General features: G+C 39.6%; 1 protein-coding gene across 1 annotated transcript in view; it reads right to left on the bottom strand.

Annotated features, from left to right (window-relative positions):
* Window positions 1-19,744, bottom strand: part of LOC132190423 (DNA ligase 4) — a 38,221-nt gene that overhangs the window by 4,924 nt on the left and 13,553 nt on the right. The window contains exons 13-25 of the mRNA XM_059605412.1: window positions 9,752-9,876; window positions 9,627-9,661; window positions 9,470-9,528; window positions 5,363-5,446; window positions 4,849-4,944; window positions 4,710-4,758; window positions 4,466-4,553; window positions 4,108-4,308; window positions 3,386-3,511; window positions 3,162-3,261; window positions 2,956-3,061; window positions 2,585-2,715; window positions 2,291-2,452 (exon numbers count right to left, since the gene is read on the bottom strand). Of these exons, the coding sequence (XP_059461395.1) occupies window positions 2,291-2,452; window positions 2,585-2,715; window positions 2,956-3,061; window positions 3,162-3,261; window positions 3,386-3,511; window positions 4,108-4,308; window positions 4,466-4,553; window positions 4,710-4,758; window positions 4,849-4,944; window positions 5,363-5,446; window positions 9,470-9,528; window positions 9,627-9,661; window positions 9,752-9,876 (1,362 nt within the window). The remainder of the gene's footprint in view (window positions 1-2,290; window positions 2,453-2,584; window positions 2,716-2,955; window positions 3,062-3,161; window positions 3,262-3,385; window positions 3,512-4,107; window positions 4,309-4,465; window positions 4,554-4,709; window positions 4,759-4,848; window positions 4,945-5,362; window positions 5,447-9,469; window positions 9,529-9,626; window positions 9,662-9,751; window positions 9,877-19,744) is intronic.

Raw genomic sequence — 19,744 nt, 5'->3', positions numbered from 1 at the left:
AATGATGCATTAAAGAGCGCAGAAGGGCGCAACCCAAGTACACAGGAAGTATACAAGAGAGCGACTAAGAAGAAGAGAAAGAAGAAGAAAACAAAAAAAGAAAATCAAGGACATTGATCTCTATGGGAGCAAGCCATCCTGCAGTCCACATATATAGCGTATACAAAAAGAAATGTACAATGTCCTCAAGGTTTCTCGACAAATCCTCAAAGCATCTAGCATTCATTTCCTTCCATAAGCACCACATGAGACACAGGGGAACGATCTTCCACACCACCGCGCTTCGGAATTTACCACCTGACCACCAACTAGCTAACATCTCCTTGATGCTTCTAGGCATAACCCAACACATGTTGAACCGAGAGAAGACAACATCCCACAAAAAGCGCGCAACCCCACAGTGAAGAAAGATATGATCCACAGACTCCTCTTTCGATTCACACATGCAACAACGATTAATCACCACAATGCCCCTCTTCCTAACATTGTCCAAAGTAAAAGATTTCCCAAGGGCGGCTGACCAAACAAAAAAGGCCACTGTTGAAAGAACCTTAGTGCGCCAAATACTTTTCCAAGAGAAATGGATGGGCTCTTTAAGAACAATCTTCCTGTAAAAGGAGCGAACCTCAAACTTCTCTTTTCTAAAAGGAATCCACCACATACGATCTTCTCCTTCCCCCTGCAACGAGAGCGAATACAAGAGCGAGAGAAGGGAGGCTAAAGCCGCCTCCTCCCAATCATGAATTCTTCGAATAAAGGTAATATTCCAATGAACCATACCATTTATACTCTCCCTGATGTCCGCAATGGAGGCAGCCTTGTTGCTAGCTATATTGAAAAGGCCGGGAAAAGCTTCCTTGAGGGACAAATCGCCGCACCAAATATCCTCCCAAAAATTGACTTTCAGCCCCAAGCCAGGATCCAATCTGAAATGACGTTGAAACGAACTCCAACCCCTGCAAATATGTTTCCATAACCCCACCCCATGCGAACCACGAGGAACTTTAGAACGCCAACCACCCCGGGTCACCCCATGCTTTGCTACTAAAATTCTTCTCCACCAAGCCTCTTCCTCATTAGCAAATCTCCACAACCATTTCCCCAAAAGAGCTTGGTTAAAAAACCGCAGACTCCGGATCCCTAAACCGCCTTCCGAAATCGGGCTACACACCTCGTGCCAGCTAACCAAGTGGATCTTAGGCTCTTCGTTGAGCCCCCCCCAAAGAAAATCCAGTTGAATCTTCTCAATGCGATTCGCCACAGAGATAGGGATAGGAAAGAGAGACAAAAAGTAAGTGGAAAGGTTGGATAAAGTGCTCTTGATGAGAGTGAGCCTAGCTCCCTTGGACAAATACGAGCGTTTCCAGGGGGCCAACCTTCTAGCAATCTTTTCAATCATGTCTTCCCAAATAGCCAAAAGCTTCATCATCTAGTTGGAAAGTTGAACTATCTTACTATCACCGAGCTAAATATTTCATATGCAGTTAGTGTTGTTAGTCAATTCTTGAAGGCTCCTCAGGTTTCACATTGGGAAGCTGTTACTCACATTATTTGGTGTATGAAGAGAGCCCCTGATCTTGGGATACTATATAGACAGAATGGACATCTTAAGGTAGAAGATTTTACGAATGCAAAATGGGCACGTTCTCCTTCAAATAGACGGTCTATTACAGGATATTGTACACTCTTAAGTAGTAATCTTGTAAGCTGGAAGAGTAAGAAATAGATAGCAATAGTGCACTCTAGTGCTGAAGCAGAGTACAAGGCAATGGTTCATACTACTAGACTACTAGTGAGTTGACATGGCTACAACATTTTCTTCAGGAGATTGGGTTTTCAGCTCCCACTCCTATCCCATTATTTTGTGATAACCAAGCTGCTTTATATATAGCATCTAACCGAGTATTTCAAAGAAGGACCAAACATATTGAGGTTGATTATCATTTTATTCGAGACAAAATAATCAATGGAGGTATATTTACAACATTCGTGAAGTTTGGGGACTAGTTAGCTGATATGTTTACAAGATTTTGTAACCGGTTAGAGTTTACTTGTTCCAAGCTAGGTTTATATGATATATATGCTCTAACTTGAGGGGGAGTGCTAGAAGAGTTTGTTAGGGTGTGGGGGTATTTTGGTAGTTGTAATATTTTGTAAAACCTATATAATAAGATGTGTGAAGTAGGCTACCGTAGATGAACATAAGCCTCCTCTTTTCTTTCCATGCAAACCCTACTACAACATGGACCAAATATCCCTGATTGACATGGAAAATCTTGAACATACTTACCTTTTCAATAGAGTTTCAAAGTCTACATCAAAACCTGGTACTGACAAAACTACCAAATGGGTAGCAAGAGCAATACTGTGGCTGACTTTTCCTCCAGCCATGGAAACTTCAAGCTTCAACCTCCTCAATGCAAGTCCCAACAAAACTTCCCAATCTGGTTTCCTTCAAACAAAGTTACAAACAATTGAACAACCGTTTGGGAAAACAAAGTATTTAGAAGACCAAGTAAATTCATATAATCTAAGAAAGATAGACAAGCCATAAATGTAAAATTGTATAGTCAACAAAACTTACAAAGATGGTATTGAAGGGCGGAAATAAATGCAGCAGCCATAAAAGTGGGACCATTTCTTCTTTGGACAGTACTTTTTCTTATAATAGTCGATAGTTTTCGTAGCCTCATATCTGTCCACATTACTTAAGAGCTGGAAAGAATGAAACTATGTAAATCATGTCATTTTTGTCAAAAGCTTGCTTTATGTTTCTGCATTAATAGCAATACTACATATTTTAAAAACAAATGGATGTACTGAAAGTTTTACCAATGCTTCTCCTCTTTACCTTAATTCTTCTTTCATTTTTTTCTATACATAGTGTAGCCATTTTGTGCACAAAATAGTACAAATTTAAGGTAGAAAGCAACTTAAATTCCTATTCAGATATACCTGTTTGATGCCTGCAAGATCAAGATCCTGGTAGTATGAGTCAGAAAATTCATCAATTTCTTCTTGTAACTTCTTCTTTGATGAGCCAGAAAGGAAGAGGAAGTACCTTTAAGAGAAAACAGTCAAAAGAACTGTACTTCTCTAAAACATTGGAAATATTACAAGGGCTTCCAGAAATAAGTTATAGATTAAAAATCATGACTAACTTTGGCTGTAAATGGAGGAGCTTCTTTTGTGAGCAACAATCCAATACCCAAGAGTAATGAATAATATCTCCATGAAGTTTTGCAGCCTGATACTTGATCCCTGCCAAACGTTATTTTTCTTTATACATTCCAGCCAGATATAGATGTGTGTTTGTGTATGCATATGCGTGCCTGTGTGTGAGTGGTGTGTGCATGAAAATTTCAGAGAGAGGGAGAGAGGAAACCCTTGCTATCAGCTGCAACACAATGAGTAACTGAGTTATTCAAATTCATTGAGAAAGTCCCTCCATTCTCAGCAACCATTTTGTGCAAGGAATCAAGAGAGAGGGTTGGTGGAAAATTAACAAAGTCTAGATGTCAAGGAAGATTCAGCACAGCACCAAAAGGATTTGGCAACTGGTAAGATACCAAGAACCATTAACAGAACATTTCATTTTAAACGCAATTAAACATTAATAAGACATAACCAGATAAGCAACACATCACCTAAAAGTACTACATTTCTTTCCTTTCTCCTTTTTCCTGGGACAATGAAATGTATTTCCACTTTGATGGACAGTAGGATAAAAATGCAACAAAGAGCGTGATATCACCAATACATGTGAGGAATTCAAAATGCCTCAACTATATCACCAGCAGATAAATCATTTGGCTTAAGGAAACAAGTCAAATGATAAAACTATCCAGAGGGGCTTACTAACGAGGAATTCAAAATGCCTCAACTTTTTCAGAACAGGTCTGCTTACCACCCATGCTTGATATGGCATCCCCCCCACCACCAACACAACTTTTCCCCCTAACAAATGGTTGTAATTCGACATTTACACATCATACGACAAACTATAGTGCATTCAATGCAGGAAACAGTTTGAAAGATCAGATGCTCTGTCAATCACTTGAGGGATTGTTAGAAAGTGGTAATTCAGAAGAACTTTCAATAGGATACAAAACATCATATTCGAAAATATTGAGGAGCCCCCCATAACGTCAGAAATATCAGTCTGAATTAAATGAGAAGGAACGACAGAGAGGTTCTTTCTCTCTCCCTTAGAGAATTTCATGCGTTTTGGTCTACTTTCCTTAAGGCCACCATAATCTGTGCCCCTTTGTGTAGTACCATTGCTTGAATGTACAAGTTCTACAAAAGCTGCAATCAAACAATAAATTTTAAAAACACATTATGTCTAACTTCTGTTAAAAACTAAAATAAGAGAATATAGAAGGAAACCGAAACAAAGATATAGTAGTGACCTTCAGTGAAATTGAAAACCTACAGAAGCCTCATAACATATTAACCCACTTACATTGCACATCAAGGCATTCATGCCAAGGCTTGTCATATCTCACTCGGTCAATACGTGGAAATCTCAGGCTATACGGTGCAGCAAATACCTGCAAGAATGAATAGATCAATTGTGTATAGTGACAGGTCATAAATAAGGCATTAAGCAAATAACATTAGTAACAGCAGACAATCTACCAAGCACAGATTTGTCACAATTTTTCCAGTTAATAGAATGAAAATATTTCATACTTTTGGGGACACACCTCAGATCTTATGGTTCGGATATCACTGGTAATAGACAGAATTATTGATCTGCAACAAGGAAGAATAAAAAGGGGGTAACTGACAATATTGATGTTAAAAATGAAAAAATTTTGAATAAGGAAATAAAAAATTACTGACTTCTCAGGGCTGTCAACCCAAACATCTGGTCTTTCTTTCGAGTTATTCGTTACTTGATAAAAACTTGGTGGTGGCTTCCTTGGGTATTCATATTTCCTGAAAAAGCAGTCAATAAAACGAAATATAGCCTGAGGATAGTATATTAAGACACCTAAAAGATTCTTGATGCCTAGTAGTTTGTTGATGGGCCCACATAAGCAAGCATATCTTGCCCACTTCTGACGTCCACTCTAAACAACATCCTTGAATATCAGAATAAAATACAAACTCAATGGCACTTTTCTCATTTATCAAATAACGAATCAGGTATTGGACCTAATCTTGCTCAAACTAAAACCAAACTAAAATTACCAATGAGATTAATTTTAGGTCAACGACCACAAGCTGAGAGGTGAGAAAGGCATACCTCACAGCCAAGGGTATTCTGGTTGTTTTGCCACTAGCTCATCGTTCATTTTAAATGATGAAACAGTGAAACAATCACATTTCTCTAATCAAGTTATCTAAGAAGTACCTAAAAAAAGGCTTCAATTTGGTTGCAACAGCATCCAGCTCTTCATCTGAAAGCCCAGTACCCACTCTGCAGAAGGAAAGAAATCTGCAAGACAGAACTTAACTAGAATCATTCCTGGAGCTATTTTACATAATATTTTTTCTATGGATATGATTTTATTAGACAAAAGGGGGGAAACCTCATTTATACAGGATGTCTAAGCAAATAATTACAATAAAAAGGAAGGGAATCAATCATATCTATAAAAGAAGTCATGGAAGTGGTGCCAAGCACACGAGACCACTCAATTAACGCTCTCCAGAACACTGATTTCAACTCAACAATAGACAACTCCACAGAACTAAATGTATGATTATTTTTCTCTCCAAATTGTCCAAATTAAGCAAACGGGAGCAGCATTCCAAATGAGGGAAATCCTGTGCTTTCCAAACCAACCTTTCCACTCAAAGTGCACATCAATCACCTTCTTAGGCATCACCAGTTAAGAGTTCAAACAGAGAGGACAAAAGGCAACTCGCTTGCCACTACACAACAAATCAACAAACGATCCACAGTTTCACTATTACACTTGCACATAAAATATCAATTCACTAGAATAATATTTCATTTAATGAGATTACCAACTTTTAGAATCTTCCCTAAAGCTATTGTCCACCAAAAAACCAAAAAAAAAAAAAAATGGAACCTTGCTGCACAAAACAGCCTTCTAAGGCGTCATTCCATTTGAACCTCTTAATAACTCATAAAGAGAACGAACTTCTACCACTACTGTTTATCCTCTACCTCAACCCATCAGCCCCTTCACCTAGTGAAGTATGAGAGTACACTATATGAAAGATATAATCAACAAAGTTATCTTAGTATCTTACAACTCACCCAAGTTGGAGCATAGGTGTCTATCATGCCCAACTTGCTACAAAGTGTGCAAAAATGATTATTGCTAAATGTTTTAGTAAAAAATCTTCCAACTAGTACATGACCTAACATAGGATGTCACAATTTGCAATTTCATAACCTATCCTGTGCAAAGGGTTAATGGCTTTATACATTGCAGCTTTGTTATCAGAAAACATCATGAAGACCCTTTATTAGGAAAGTCCATCTCCTCCAAAAGATTTCTCATCCACGACATCTCACATGCTAGATGCGTCATAGTCTGCTGTTGCACTAGATCTGCCACCATATTCTGATCCTTACTCGTCAAGTAACAAGATTACCTTCTACGAAACTGCAAACCCCAGACATGACCTCCTATCAAGAGGATCACCCAATCTAATCTGCATCTGAAAAGGCAACAATATCTAGATTGTCCAAGGTTTCAACCCTAAACCTTTGCCAGAAGCACCCTTCAGATACTTCTCTTTTGTCAGACCTTCAGATACCACAAGATACAACAAACAGCATTCCAATTATGTTGCCTTGGTGATTGCCTGAACTGACTAACTATTCCAACAGTAAAAAGTGATGGCAGGTAGAGTCACAATCAAGTAAATCAATTTCCCCGCATCTTTTATACCTTACAAGATCCTCAAATGTCTTTATCCTTATCTTTACTTAGTATTGGGATCCATCAGGTTGTCCACAAGTTTGGCAGCCAACATGCCTTTCTCCACAAGAATATCAGGCACATACTTCCTTTGTAAAAGAGGAAAAACCCTGCTCTGATCTTGCAACCTTAATGTCAAGAAAGTATTGCCACTCACCCAATCATTCATGTAAAAATGCCATACTCAAATGAGCTTTGAAGACCTTAACAACATCTACATCAATGCCAGTAACCACAATATCCAATAAGGCTTAGTCTAATAAAAACTTAATATCCTATCATTGCTCTTTCCAAACCACATGTAGTTACTACCTAACTGAATTGATCGAACCATGCTTTACAATATTGTTTGAGACTGTTCATTCAAGTTCAGTCACATGTTAGAGTACGTTTTTCTATGTGTTTTTCGTTTGCTTTTTTTTTTTTTTTTTTTTATAAGTAATATTGTATATACTGTTAAGTGCTAAAATATCCATATTTTAACCCCTTAATTTATATTTGTTAATTCTTTAGTTGTGTTACTTTGTGCAATTTTACTCCCTTTTTTGTGTTTTTTGTGTTTTTATAGGTCATGGACGAAAATGAGGCATTCTTGGATATTTTGGACTTAAGTGTAAATTGGCTAAAATTGCGATCGAGCACAGGAAACCTAGGCTCGAGCGCCCAACACCAGGATCGATCGCAAGTGTGCGATCGAGCGCACTGCCAGAGAACAGTGTAGCAGCTAGCCTTATTTTGGAAAGAACCTTAGGGTTTATTTTACGATTTCTAGGGTTTCTAGTGCTTCTAGGTTTCCCTTAACCTCCATAAATAGGCCTGTAAACATAGAAAAAGATATACAATCTCTAGGAGAAGAATTTGCAGCTCTTCAAGAAGCGTTTTTTCGGGTTTATTCTTTTCCTATTTATTCTATTATGAAGATGATTTGCATTAAACTTATGTGTAACTAAATACTTTAGTAGGACTAGATTGAAACCCTAATCATGCATCTTTAATATTTCAATATTAGCGCCTTTGTGATAATCATATTGTGATGTTTAACTTGATTATTTCCTACTTTATTGAATTTCTCATATGAATGTGTATGCACAGCATATGCATGTGGTATGGATTAATTATTTAAGTCAATTTAGATGATCGAGTCCTGGGTTTAATAGAGTAACAAAAGATATCTTTGCGGATTCTTGGAGTAATCAACATGGGGAACCGGAAGTATATGCCCATGCCCTAGGCTCATGTATTTGTCGATTTCCATTGAATTATGCATTCTTAAAGAACAACTTAGTATGCACCCATGCTAAATCCTTTGAGAAAGAAAAGAATTAAAGTATACACACATGCCAAATTCGTTACATAGGAAAATCTATACCTTAAAGAGTATACACCCATGCCCGCAGGTGGGCAAACATTAAGTAATCTCGATATGATTAGAACAGGTGAATATCAAAGCCTTATCTTTTATTCTTATTGAATCAAAAATCAATATTTTCTCTTGTTTTAATTGCGGAATTAATTTTAATAAAAATTTACCAATCATCGTGGGAATGATCTCATACTTGCACCCTATACTACTGTTTTGATCTTGTGTACTTGCGAGTTAAAACGTACATTTATTCGCCTATTAATTTAGGTGGATATTTGCACAACATATATCAAAAAAAGGGCAAAGCACCTCTAGGTACACAAAAAATAGACATAGGTAGCCCAACTTAAAACCCAAAGACAAAACTCAAGAAGACCCAACCCAAAAAGCCCAACAAGTAGCCACAGCTAAACGGTAAAACCAAAGAAACAAACCCAAAGACTAAAGCCCACACTAGCCCAACACCAGCCCTAAAACCCAAATCCCTAATGCACCTCTAGAGGAAAGGAGAATGCATTTTTGGTCCCGACACAACCTCGCTGTCGCTGGCACCTCTCCGGAGATTGCATTTTTGCTTGTTTCTTCCAAGCTGGATTTATATAATTTATATGATCCAGCTTGCAGGGGAGTGTTAAAAGAGTTATTAGGGTTAGTAAGTCATTAGGACTTGAGGGTAATTTGGTCATTGTGGCATTTCCCTAATCCTATATATTGGGATGTTTGTAGTAAGTTAACAGGCTGATTGTATTATTCAGCTTATTATTAACCTAATACAAACATCCTACTATATAGGATTAGGGAAATATCACAATGACCAAACTACCCTCAAACCCTAATGACCTTTTTTTTTTTTTTTTTTGATAAGTAAAGGGTTTAGAAGTCACAGGTAAACTGAATATAGATATCCAAGCACAGGTAAAGAAGTCACACTAGACCAGTTCAGGTACACTACGGCAAGCATACCGGTAGATGTATAGATTATGTGCCTGACACAAAGATAACATGAACAATTGGCAGTGTTAAAGAAGCATTATTCAGGAAGATTGCTATTTGCTCCAGAAGATAAGGGAACTGTACGAAAAAATTAGTATGAAACATATAGAAGATCATACCACAATTATAAGTTGTTTCGGTGGTATTTTACTTGTACAAAGCTACTAAATATAGTGAGCCAAGCTAATTAATGAGAAATTCTTACCGCCTAGGGTATGTATTTGGGGCTGGACGCTCTGCAAGGCCGACCAGGAATTGAGCTACCTGCAATAATAAGTACATCGATACGTAGATTTTCTAATGAAACACATATTATGTGCAAAAACAGGATTCTTATACATTACAAAAGATGGAAAACTGACCTCTCCACCACGACGACCAGAGCCATAGTATCCCCCTATAAAAATGCATGCAAGCAAAGGTAGCTACAATATTGCTTTGGAGTAAACAAATATGAAAAGAGGAAAAAAAAAATTAAAATACAGACCTATGATAAGAACATCCAGATCAGAACCAGCACGAATATAGTCAGGCTTCAACTTCAACCACTTTCCACTCCGATCACTAGGTTCCCATTTGGAACCAAGGTCCTTTAACACAATCCCTTCATCTCTAAAGAATTAAAACTAATTAATGATTGGAATAAATCAAACATATAACTCTGGGTCACTCAAGTTTTAACTTGACACAATGCACAATAAATCTATCTATATGGCCAAAGACAAATGGATATAAATGATAATGTTTCTCTTAATTTATTTTCCAGTAGGTTAAATACTCCCAGAATACAAGAAACAATGACGTTTGTTAAATTAGGGTTTATTAAGAAGAGGGAGAAAAAGACGTTGGGAAACAATTATTGGTGAAGAGATTAATCTACCCCACCTCTAACTATATATATATATATATATATGCACAACCCTTTTGTAATATACTTATTACTATGATACACTCCACTGCAGCTCTACACCCTGCCTCAATTTGGAGCTAATATATCATATTAAAAACTAATCACAAATAAACTCCAACCAATTGTAGCCCAAAGACTTGATAAAAATTTCTGCAAGTTTATCTTCAAACTTTATGTTAAAGTTTGTATGAACAGTTTATACACAAAAGGCGGAGGCTATTATATTATTCAACTTCTCTTTAACCTAATATAAGCATCCTATTATATAGGATTAGGGAAATACCATATAGACCAAACTACTCCCAAAACCCTAATGACTCAAACCCTAACTCTTCTAACACTCCCCCTCAAGCCGGAGCATATACATCATATGAATCCAGCTTGGAAGATACAAGCAAACGAAAATAACTAAAAAAACATACTCCAACACTCCCCCTCAAGCTGGAACAGCTTGAAGCACACAATACAAAGACTCATACAAATAACAAGATAATTTAATAAAACTTCAATGCCGGTCGAAAACTCGTCGGAAACTGCAACAACCAAGATTTGATCGGATCTCGCCACAAACCACCAAGGTCGGTTGGATACAACAATCACTAACAGCATATGTGATCGGGTCTCGGCGCAAAACACCATGGCCAGTCAGATACATTGATCACCAACAACTAAGATTTGATCGGATCTCGCCGCAAAACACCAAGGCCAGTCGGATATAACGATCATTAACAACCGATGTGATTGGGTCTCGCCGCAAAACACCATGGCCGTTCGGATACATGGATCACTAACAACAGATGTGATAGGGTCTCGTCGCAAAACACCATGGCCAGTCAGATACATCGATCACCAACAACCAAGATTTGATTGGATCTCGCCGCAAAACCCCAAGGCCGGTCGAATACAACGATCACTGACAACAGATGTGATCGGGTCTCACCGCAAAACATCAAGGCCAGTCGGATACATCGATCACTAACAACAACGATCACATTCCACATGATCAACCAACGAGTTTCGCCAAAAAACAACTACTGAAAAATAAAATAAAATAAAAAACTTCGTCAGAGCTTCGCCGGAAATCGCCAAAACTCGCTAGAGATAGACAAAACATGCCAGAGAGAGGCAAAACACGCCGGAGACACAAAAAACCAAGTCGAAAAATTGCTGAGAAGACAAAATATTCCGGCCACTCCAAAAACAGCAACAATAGAATCAAACGATGACCACAAACCAATGTTTCAACGACACAAACACCCACACCAGCAACCTTTTTTCTTTTTTTTTTTCCCGATGTCCACTGCACCATGCTAGCCACCTTACACCAACCACTACAAACTACGCCGGCCACCACAGAACACGCCGACCAACAAACCCAGAAGCCATCAGTTGCCAACACGCCAAGAAGCCGTCACTAACGAAGACTATTTTTTTTTTTTTCCGTAACAATGAATCAGGGCACTGCCCGTGTGGGCACTACGCCCACATGGGCGGTGCTGCCACTAGCAAAACACTCACGAACAACAGAACGAGATTCAACCAAAACAAAAAGAGCGGAAAAAAAAAAACTACAAACAAAACAAAAGAACCAAGGATTTAAAACCCTAAGGCTTTGATACCATATGATAGTTTGTATGAACAGTTTAGACACAAAAGGCGAAGACTATTATATTATTCAACTTCTCTTTAATCTAATACAAGCATCTTATTATATAGGATTAGGGAAATACCATATAGACCAAACTACCCCCAAAACCCTAATGACTCAAACCCTAACTCTTCTAACACTTTACAAGCGGTGTAGAAATACCTTCACTCAATACCTTGCCTAGAAATGCTAGAAACTACACTTTTATCTTACTTTGTTGATGCAGCACTCTCAATCAGCCATTGTTAAAAAAAAATTAAATTAAATTAAATTAAACAAAAATAATTCAAGGATTGATTAGCAGTGCCACATCAACAAAGTTGGATAAAAGTGCGGTGTATAGCATTATTCTATCTCAAATAAAGAAACATTCAGCCTTAATATGCTTGCTCCTTTCATAAAATATAGTATTAGAGTAAATATGAACAACAACTTGATTATCACAAATTAACTCACTAAAAGTGTGACTCATTGCCTTATCTCAGCATTTGCATTTGATCATACTAACAATGTCTCTTTCTTACTGTTCTACCAAATTATCTTCTTAAAAGATACAGTACCATGTAGTAGATCTTCAAATCTATGGAAGAATCTATCCAATCAGTTTCGATAAAGCCTTTTACTCTAATTTGCCCATTCGCCCTATACAATATTTGAAGACCAAGGACTCACTTTAGATAGCGAATATCCAGTCTAAGGATGATAAGATAATTTCAGTTTCCAACTAGTTGAAGACATCTGTCAGGATCCCCAAATAATTCTCCTTCATCCTTCGAGAGTTTTTGATTTGAATCTATATGAATCAATTGGTCGAGAACCCAACAAACTAGCTTCTTCTAATAGATCAAAAACATGCCTCTACAATAAACTAAAACCCTAGACCTAGCAATATAAACAAAGTATCTTAGTTTACCCTAGTCATTGGTATGAAACCGGTGCTGCAAAAATTTTCTTAATCAAATCCTAGTAATCATAGTATCATCCACACACTGATAAGAATGTAACTTGCATCAGAATGTAGTGGAATACTAAATGTTTGAATCAAATTTCAAGTTATCTATTGCACTCCCTAAATACGGTTGTTTTCACCTTTCCCTTATAGTACTTGTATGCTATCAGTCATTATGGAATGCTTGGGTTTCGAGGGTTGTTCCCCTTGCTAGTGTAAAGTAATAAAAATTTGAACAAACCGCATTTACTGGAAGCAAATGGAATATTTCAAAGCATCAGGTACATAGACACAACACAATGTCTCAGTCTCAAAGGTGGCCCTTGAGTCCAGTTGCTTTTGGCTTGTACCAAAATTGAGAGAAGTCAACACCATCACACTAGGAAGCAACAAAGTTAAAATTGATTTACTCCAACAATTGATCAATATCCAGACTTCACCACTCGAGTACCAAACTAACCTAACCCAAGTTCACATAGCATTAAAGAACAACTTGCAGATAAAGCATTGCAATCTTAAACCTGCACACACAAGCACAGACACACAAAAAGCCGCATGTGTGTGATCGTTTGTTATTTGATATTGTGTTAGGACTCTTCGCCATACCTTTTGGATGTGAATTTCAGATGGTACCTGGAAAAGTCATTGGTCCCATCAATGTGATGAGATGAATTTACCTCTACAGTAAGGAGACATCAAAGAACTTTTAGAACCCATTAAGAAAATATGAAATAACATTAACAATTGGGCTCCTTTTCGGCAAATGAACTTCTTTTAGGGGAAATTAAAGTAAGCTAGTAAAATATGCCTGAGCATTTTCAATAACATCTTTTTTATACACACACACACACATATATAAAGAATGAAAAGGAAATCCTTTTGCCGTCAATAAAACCTTTTAATTGGCATAAAGATGCTTGGGACATTTTGATTGTAAAATCATCTTAATGGGTAAGTAGAATGAAAAACAGGATAAGGCATAAAGCAAGGGAAGGTAATAACGAAGTAGACCGTTTGGCAGTCTTGGTTATCAATTCAAAACCTTGGAACCGAGTGTTTCCCCAAGAATCTCATTCTAATATTTTGTGCAGGACTTGATGAATATACCTAGCTTGAGCTTGCATCCATCTAAAATCCTTCATATAAAGGACAATATCAGGAAGCTTTGAAAACAAGTAATATTTTATCAAGGCATGGCTCTTTTTCAAGCAATTCTTTGTCTATATGCTCTTCGCTTATCAGAAGAAACTGAACAACGACAAGCTACCTAAGCAAGTTCTTGGCATCTCCTACTTGATAGATCAACAAAATATTGTTTCACAAATTTTGACGATTAAATCAAATAAAGTTTTGTGGACCCTACTTTTTCCTTGTTCACATCTTAACAGCCTCAATTACAAACCATATCACTTGTATCCAAAGGAAAGACGAATCAGACAAGCCTTCTAGGAATAGGAGGTCTGAAGTGAAATCCTCTAATGCAACTTTCCCATGCAGAATACCCCTTAAACAAAGGATAAACCTTTCAATCTAATTAAATAAGGCCTAGAATTCATTATGAGCTAGCTAAACCTTCTAAAAGTTGGAAAGAATATACAAGAATATGCCCATGTCATCTTTAAATAGAGAAATATAGCCCATTACCAAAATTCCAAAACTACCTTACATTTTTAAGAAATTAAAGACAAAAACAATGCATGCGTTCTGTTAAATCACCACTTGTCCCAAAAGCTTAAGCTGATAGGAAGAGGTATATTTGAACATTTAATTTATACTTTAACACTCTCCCTTACGTGTGGGCTCAAACTCTCTTTTAATAGATGGGCCCAACACGTGGAATATTTAATTTAAATGGAAGGTAATTTGATGAAGTCGGTGTTCGAGCTCAGGACCTCTACTCTGATACTATGTTAAATCACCACTTGTCCCAAAAGTTTAAGCTGATAGGAAGAGGTATATTTGAACATTTAATTTATACTTTAATAGGTTCTAAGCTATTTTAAGATCTGATTCTAGATATTCATGAAGTATAATTTATCTCTTATTGATACAAACAAAACTTTTGTCAACTTCTATTCCAAACATGCCAAAAGTAGCAGGTGCATGTAAAGAAAGATAATGTATAATCAACCAGATAAATGATGCAGATCGTCTATCAATCTAGTAAGGCAACAAATTGTTATAAATTCCTCCATAAATGCCTGATAGATTCCATTACTACCAAGTCAAATACATTTCTACTTAGGACTGGTATCGGTTAAATCGGTGTCGGTATAGGTATTTTTGCCTAACAAACCAAAAAAGTCGGTTAAGTCGGTTAATTAACCAACTTCGTACCGACAAGAACAAATTTCGACTATTTCTGTTAAGTCGAAGTTGGTTAAATGTCGGTCACTTAAGACTGCGTTTGGGATTGCGATTTCGCAACAATAATCTGCATTTTTAAAATATATCACAAAACGTAAGACATTTGACATTGCGATTTAAAAAGCATTTAATCTAAAATAGGAAAAAAAAAAATTTGCGATTTCAATAAGTAAGCTAGGGGGTGCTTATTTGAAAAAGTGCGAATTTAAACCAAAATCACGATTTAGCATAACAAGTATTTGATAAAAAAGTACTTTTTAACATGGTTTACCAAACACTTTTGCCATTTCAAAAATGCAATTTTTAAAATCGCACTTACTGAAACCGCAATCCCAAACAGACCCCAAGTCGGTTAGCCATGAGCTTTTTGTATTGGGCCAAGCCTATTTTTAAAGGCAAAACAGGATTGTTTTTGGGCACAAATGGTTTTTTTTGGGGCTAACCAAGTGTTTATTGGACATTTTTTGGGCTAAATGGATGCAAAATAATTTTGAGGGCCAAGGTCGGTTAAGTCGATTAACAGACGAAATAAAAATTCTACCACCTACCAAACCAAATCGTCCAAACAGTTTTTTTATTCCGACCACCGGATGTTAGTAGACGGTCGGTAGCGGTTCGGTGGTGGTCGGTAGGCAGCAATCGGATATTTTGCCCACAATTTTACAAAGGATTGGGAGAGAGAGAGAGAGAGAGAGAGATGAATGGCAAAGAAATTAAAATAAAGAAACTCCCTCGAGCTAACCTTAGTAAAACAGCCTATTATATTCTATTCTAGCATATGTTTTGTCCACAAACTTACAAATATGACTTCATATACAAACCTAAGTTCTAGCGAAAGGCTGGAGTGGTGGCATTATGGCGGGAGGGAGATTGTGGTCAGTGGAGGCGAAGGAGTTTGAACTGTTGGTGAAGAGAAGGGCTTCAGGGGTAAGGCTTTTCAGGAGGAGCAAAGGGAAACAAAGGTCAATCTTCATTAAGTCAGACGAGTTAGAGTGGTTGATCAGAAACGTGGAGGTGCTAGTGACTGTGGACACTTCAGAGGTGCTCTGGGATCAGTCCAGAGCAGGTTATCCACGGTTCATTGCGCAACGTAGATCAAACAGGCATGGGAACTTTCTGACGTTGGAGGAATTTGAAGGGAGGCAAAGAAGCGGTTTGGTCCTCATTCCAGAAGGGCGTTATGGGCAAGGTTGGGAATGTTTTATTTCGGAGCTTTATATAGCAAGATCGTCCCTTCGTGACACCAAGGAAGAAAAGAAAGTTCATGAGGGGAAGGAAAGGAGGAGCTACGCTGAGGTCCTAGGGCTGTCAGGTAACATGGCGAAGGAGTGCTTTGGTTCTTTTCCAGAGCCGGTGGCGAGAGTGCCCAGTTGGTTGAAGGATTCCTCATTAGCAAAGGAAAAGCTTGTTTTAGGCTCGGGGAAACTAGGTATGCGACCAAAGTCGCCTGCGACGAAGAGAGCCCAGTTGCCGGAGAGGTCTCAGAAGCCATCGAGGTACCAAAGCAAAGGTAGAAGTCAGCTGGAGAAGAAGAACAGTAAGGAGATAGAAGAGCCAGCAGTCAAGGCACCGGCGAGTGGAATTCAAGCGCGGGAGAGGTCGCCTGTGACGAAGAACCGTACTGTGCAAGCGCTGACGGGACGAGGAGTGGTTGAGTGTCAGAATCAGTCCCATACCGGTGTAAGCCTTGAGCTCCGTAACTGCAGGGAGACGTTGGAATGGCTAAAAAAAGAAGTTCACGTGGGTTTGCAACGTCTGGAGATGGCTCTCTTAAGAGCAGAGGTGGGCCAAGACAGATGGAAGAGAATAATGGAGTTCCGGTCCTTGAGGTCAGGCAGAGGGAGGAGCTGGTGGGGAATGGCCCAAGGCTTGAGAGTGGCCCTCCTTTGGTTCCATCGGGTAGTTTTGGTATGGGGAAGGGCTGGGACGTTAAAGTAGGCTCACGGCCCATGAGACTCTTTAAGTCTAATAAGAAGGTCTATGCGGTTAAGTCTAAAATGCGTGTGGATTCAGGCATGGGTTAGTATAGCCGAGGGGAAGCGAACTCCTAAGGGGAAAAAGAAGCTTGCTGTCCACACGGTGTCCACGAGTGGGTCGTCGATGGTCCGGAAGGGAGGTCACGCCGGAGATCCGGGGGCGTCGTCATCGGAGTCTTTGGTGGCGAGGTCGCCGGTAGCCGTGGTTGGTCCGGACGAGGACGCTAGTAGCCGGGAGGAGGTTCACTGTGAACATTCCGACAAGGAGGTTGTGTTAGGTACCACCGAAGAGACGCAAAGTACGCCGGCAAAGTCTCTGTTGGCCCTGGGTCCGGCAGGTTCGTCCCAATCTTCAGAGGTAAAGGTTTCGCCAGGGATACCCTTTGCTAGGATAGTGGGGTCAGTGTCGATTCTGGGTTCTGGAGAGGCGGGGAAGCGAGCCTTTGCCAGTGTTCCTATGCTATCGCCAGCGCTATCGCCGGTAGCCCAGAGTGGCCCTATCGAAGTCTTGGATAATCTCGTGGAGCGCGCTGGAGTCCACTCTGACGGGGAGAAGTCTTCAGAGCATGCCAGTGCTCCCCAGAGTGCGCCGTTGATGGGTATGTTGGTCCAAGGTTCGGCACACCCGGCCCAATTTGTGAAAGAGAAGTCTTCGCCGATGGTGCAGATCGCAGAGGCAGTGGGGGCAGCGCCGAGAGTGGGTTCTGGCAGTGTGGGGATACGTGTTCTGCCTGGTGAGTCTCCTATTCAGCCGGAGTTGTTGTCGCAGGTCAGTGGGGGGGAAGTTCTGGTTCCTGCACCGATCGAGGCTAATGAGCTGGTGCCGTGGTCGCAGGGAGATGAGTTTCAGGTAGGTTTGGAGGCTTGTGAGGGGCTGGGCTTGTTGCAGAACACTAGAGACATAGCTGATTATTCTGCTGGGAAGATGGGCAAGGAGGTTAAGGCTCGAGATGCAAGCACAGATTCTTGTGAGGTCAGTATGCCTTCTCCTCTGAAGTCGTACGGGCCTAATGCTGGGGGTGTGAAGGGTTACTCGGATTGGGTAATCCAGTGTGCTAATGAGATTTATCCGATTATGGGGATCTCTTATACGGGTCACAAGTTACAATTGCTTGCACTTTTGACCTTCTTGGAAGAGGAACGTAGGAATAATGAGATGATCTTGAATACAAGCAGTCGGGTTAAGGGTAAGAGGGAGATCAGGAATTTGAAGTGTTCTGTGAACTATGACACTAAAGGGGCGAGTTTAAGTCGCAGCAATAGGAAGGGGAGGGGGCAGGTGGTGACATTATGAAGTTAAATATACTTTCTTGGAATGTGAGAGGGCTGAATATGGAAGGATAAACGTCTGAGGGTGAGTAATATGCTCAGGGATTGGAAGGCTGATATTGTCTATCTTCAAGAAACCAAGATTCAGGAGATGTCTCGCAGTATAGTCCGTAGCTTATGGGGGAGGAGTCATGTGGATTGGTGTTGTTTGGATTCTAGTGGGGCTTCGGTTGGTATTTTAATTATGTGGGATAATAGGGTGGTGGAGAAGGTCGATGTTTGCGTGGGGTCTTACACTTTGGCGATATCTTTTAGAAGCAGTGGAGACCATTCTGTTTGGGCTTTTGCTGGGGTTTATGGTCCGAATCTCTATAGGGACAGGGGGCTTCTTTGGGAGGAGTTAGCCGGTTTTATTAGTTGGTGGGACATGCCTTAGTGTATTGGGGGTGATTTCAATGTCACTCGCTTTCCCAGCGAAAGATCGGGTGATGCTCATTTAGACTCGTCCATGATGGAATTTTCGGATTTCATTTCGGATCAGGGGCTCATGGACCTTCCCCTGATTGGGGGTTTGTATACATGGTCAATTTCAAATGAGCCCCCCCTATGGTCAAGGATTGATCGGTTTCTTATTTCCCCGGAGTTGGAGGCCCGGTGTCCAGGGGTTAAGCAAAAGAGGCTCTCCCGCCTGTGCTCGGATCATTTCCCAATCTTACTTGAGATGGGGGAGGTGTCAAGAGGGAAAAGGCCGTTTAAGTTTGAGAACATGTGGCTTAAAGCAGATGGTTTTGTGGCCCAAGTGAAACAATGATGGGATTCCTATGTGTTTCATGGTTCGCCAAGTTTTGTGTTTGCTTGCAAGTTAAAGGCCTTAAAGCTGAATTTGAAGATTTGGAATGAAGAGGTTTTTGGTAACCTTGATAGGAATAAGAGGACGCTTCTTGAAGAGCTTCGGTTGTTGGATACGAATGAAGAAAGTAGGGCTTTGGAGGAAGAGGAGGTTAGGAGGAAGGCGGAAGTGGTTCGAGAGCTAGAGAATTGCACGCTATTGGAGGAGGTGAGTTGGAGGTAGAAGTCCAGGGTGATGTGGTTGAAAGAAGGAGACAAATGTACTAAATTTTTTCACTCCATAGCTAATTCTAATAGAAGACACAATTCTATGGATTCTCTCATGATTGGGGACAGCATCTCTTCAAATCCGACCGAGATTAGCGAGTATGTGGTTGAGTTCTATCAAAGACTTTTCTCGGAGCAATGTCACTGGAGGCCTATGGTAGATGGTATCTCCTTTGATTCCATTTCGGAGGAGGAGGCTAGATGGTTGGAGAGAGACTTCGAAGAGGAAGAGGTAAGAAAGGTAG

This window comes from Corylus avellana, chromosome ca8, assembly GCF_901000735.1.
Source record: "Corylus avellana chromosome ca8, CavTom2PMs-1.0".
In the NCBI taxonomy this organism is placed as follows: Eukaryota; Viridiplantae; Streptophyta; class Magnoliopsida; order Fagales; family Betulaceae; genus Corylus; species Corylus avellana.
The sequence above is the reverse complement of the archived record's forward strand: the minus strand, read 5'-3'. Positions and strand labels throughout refer to the sequence as shown.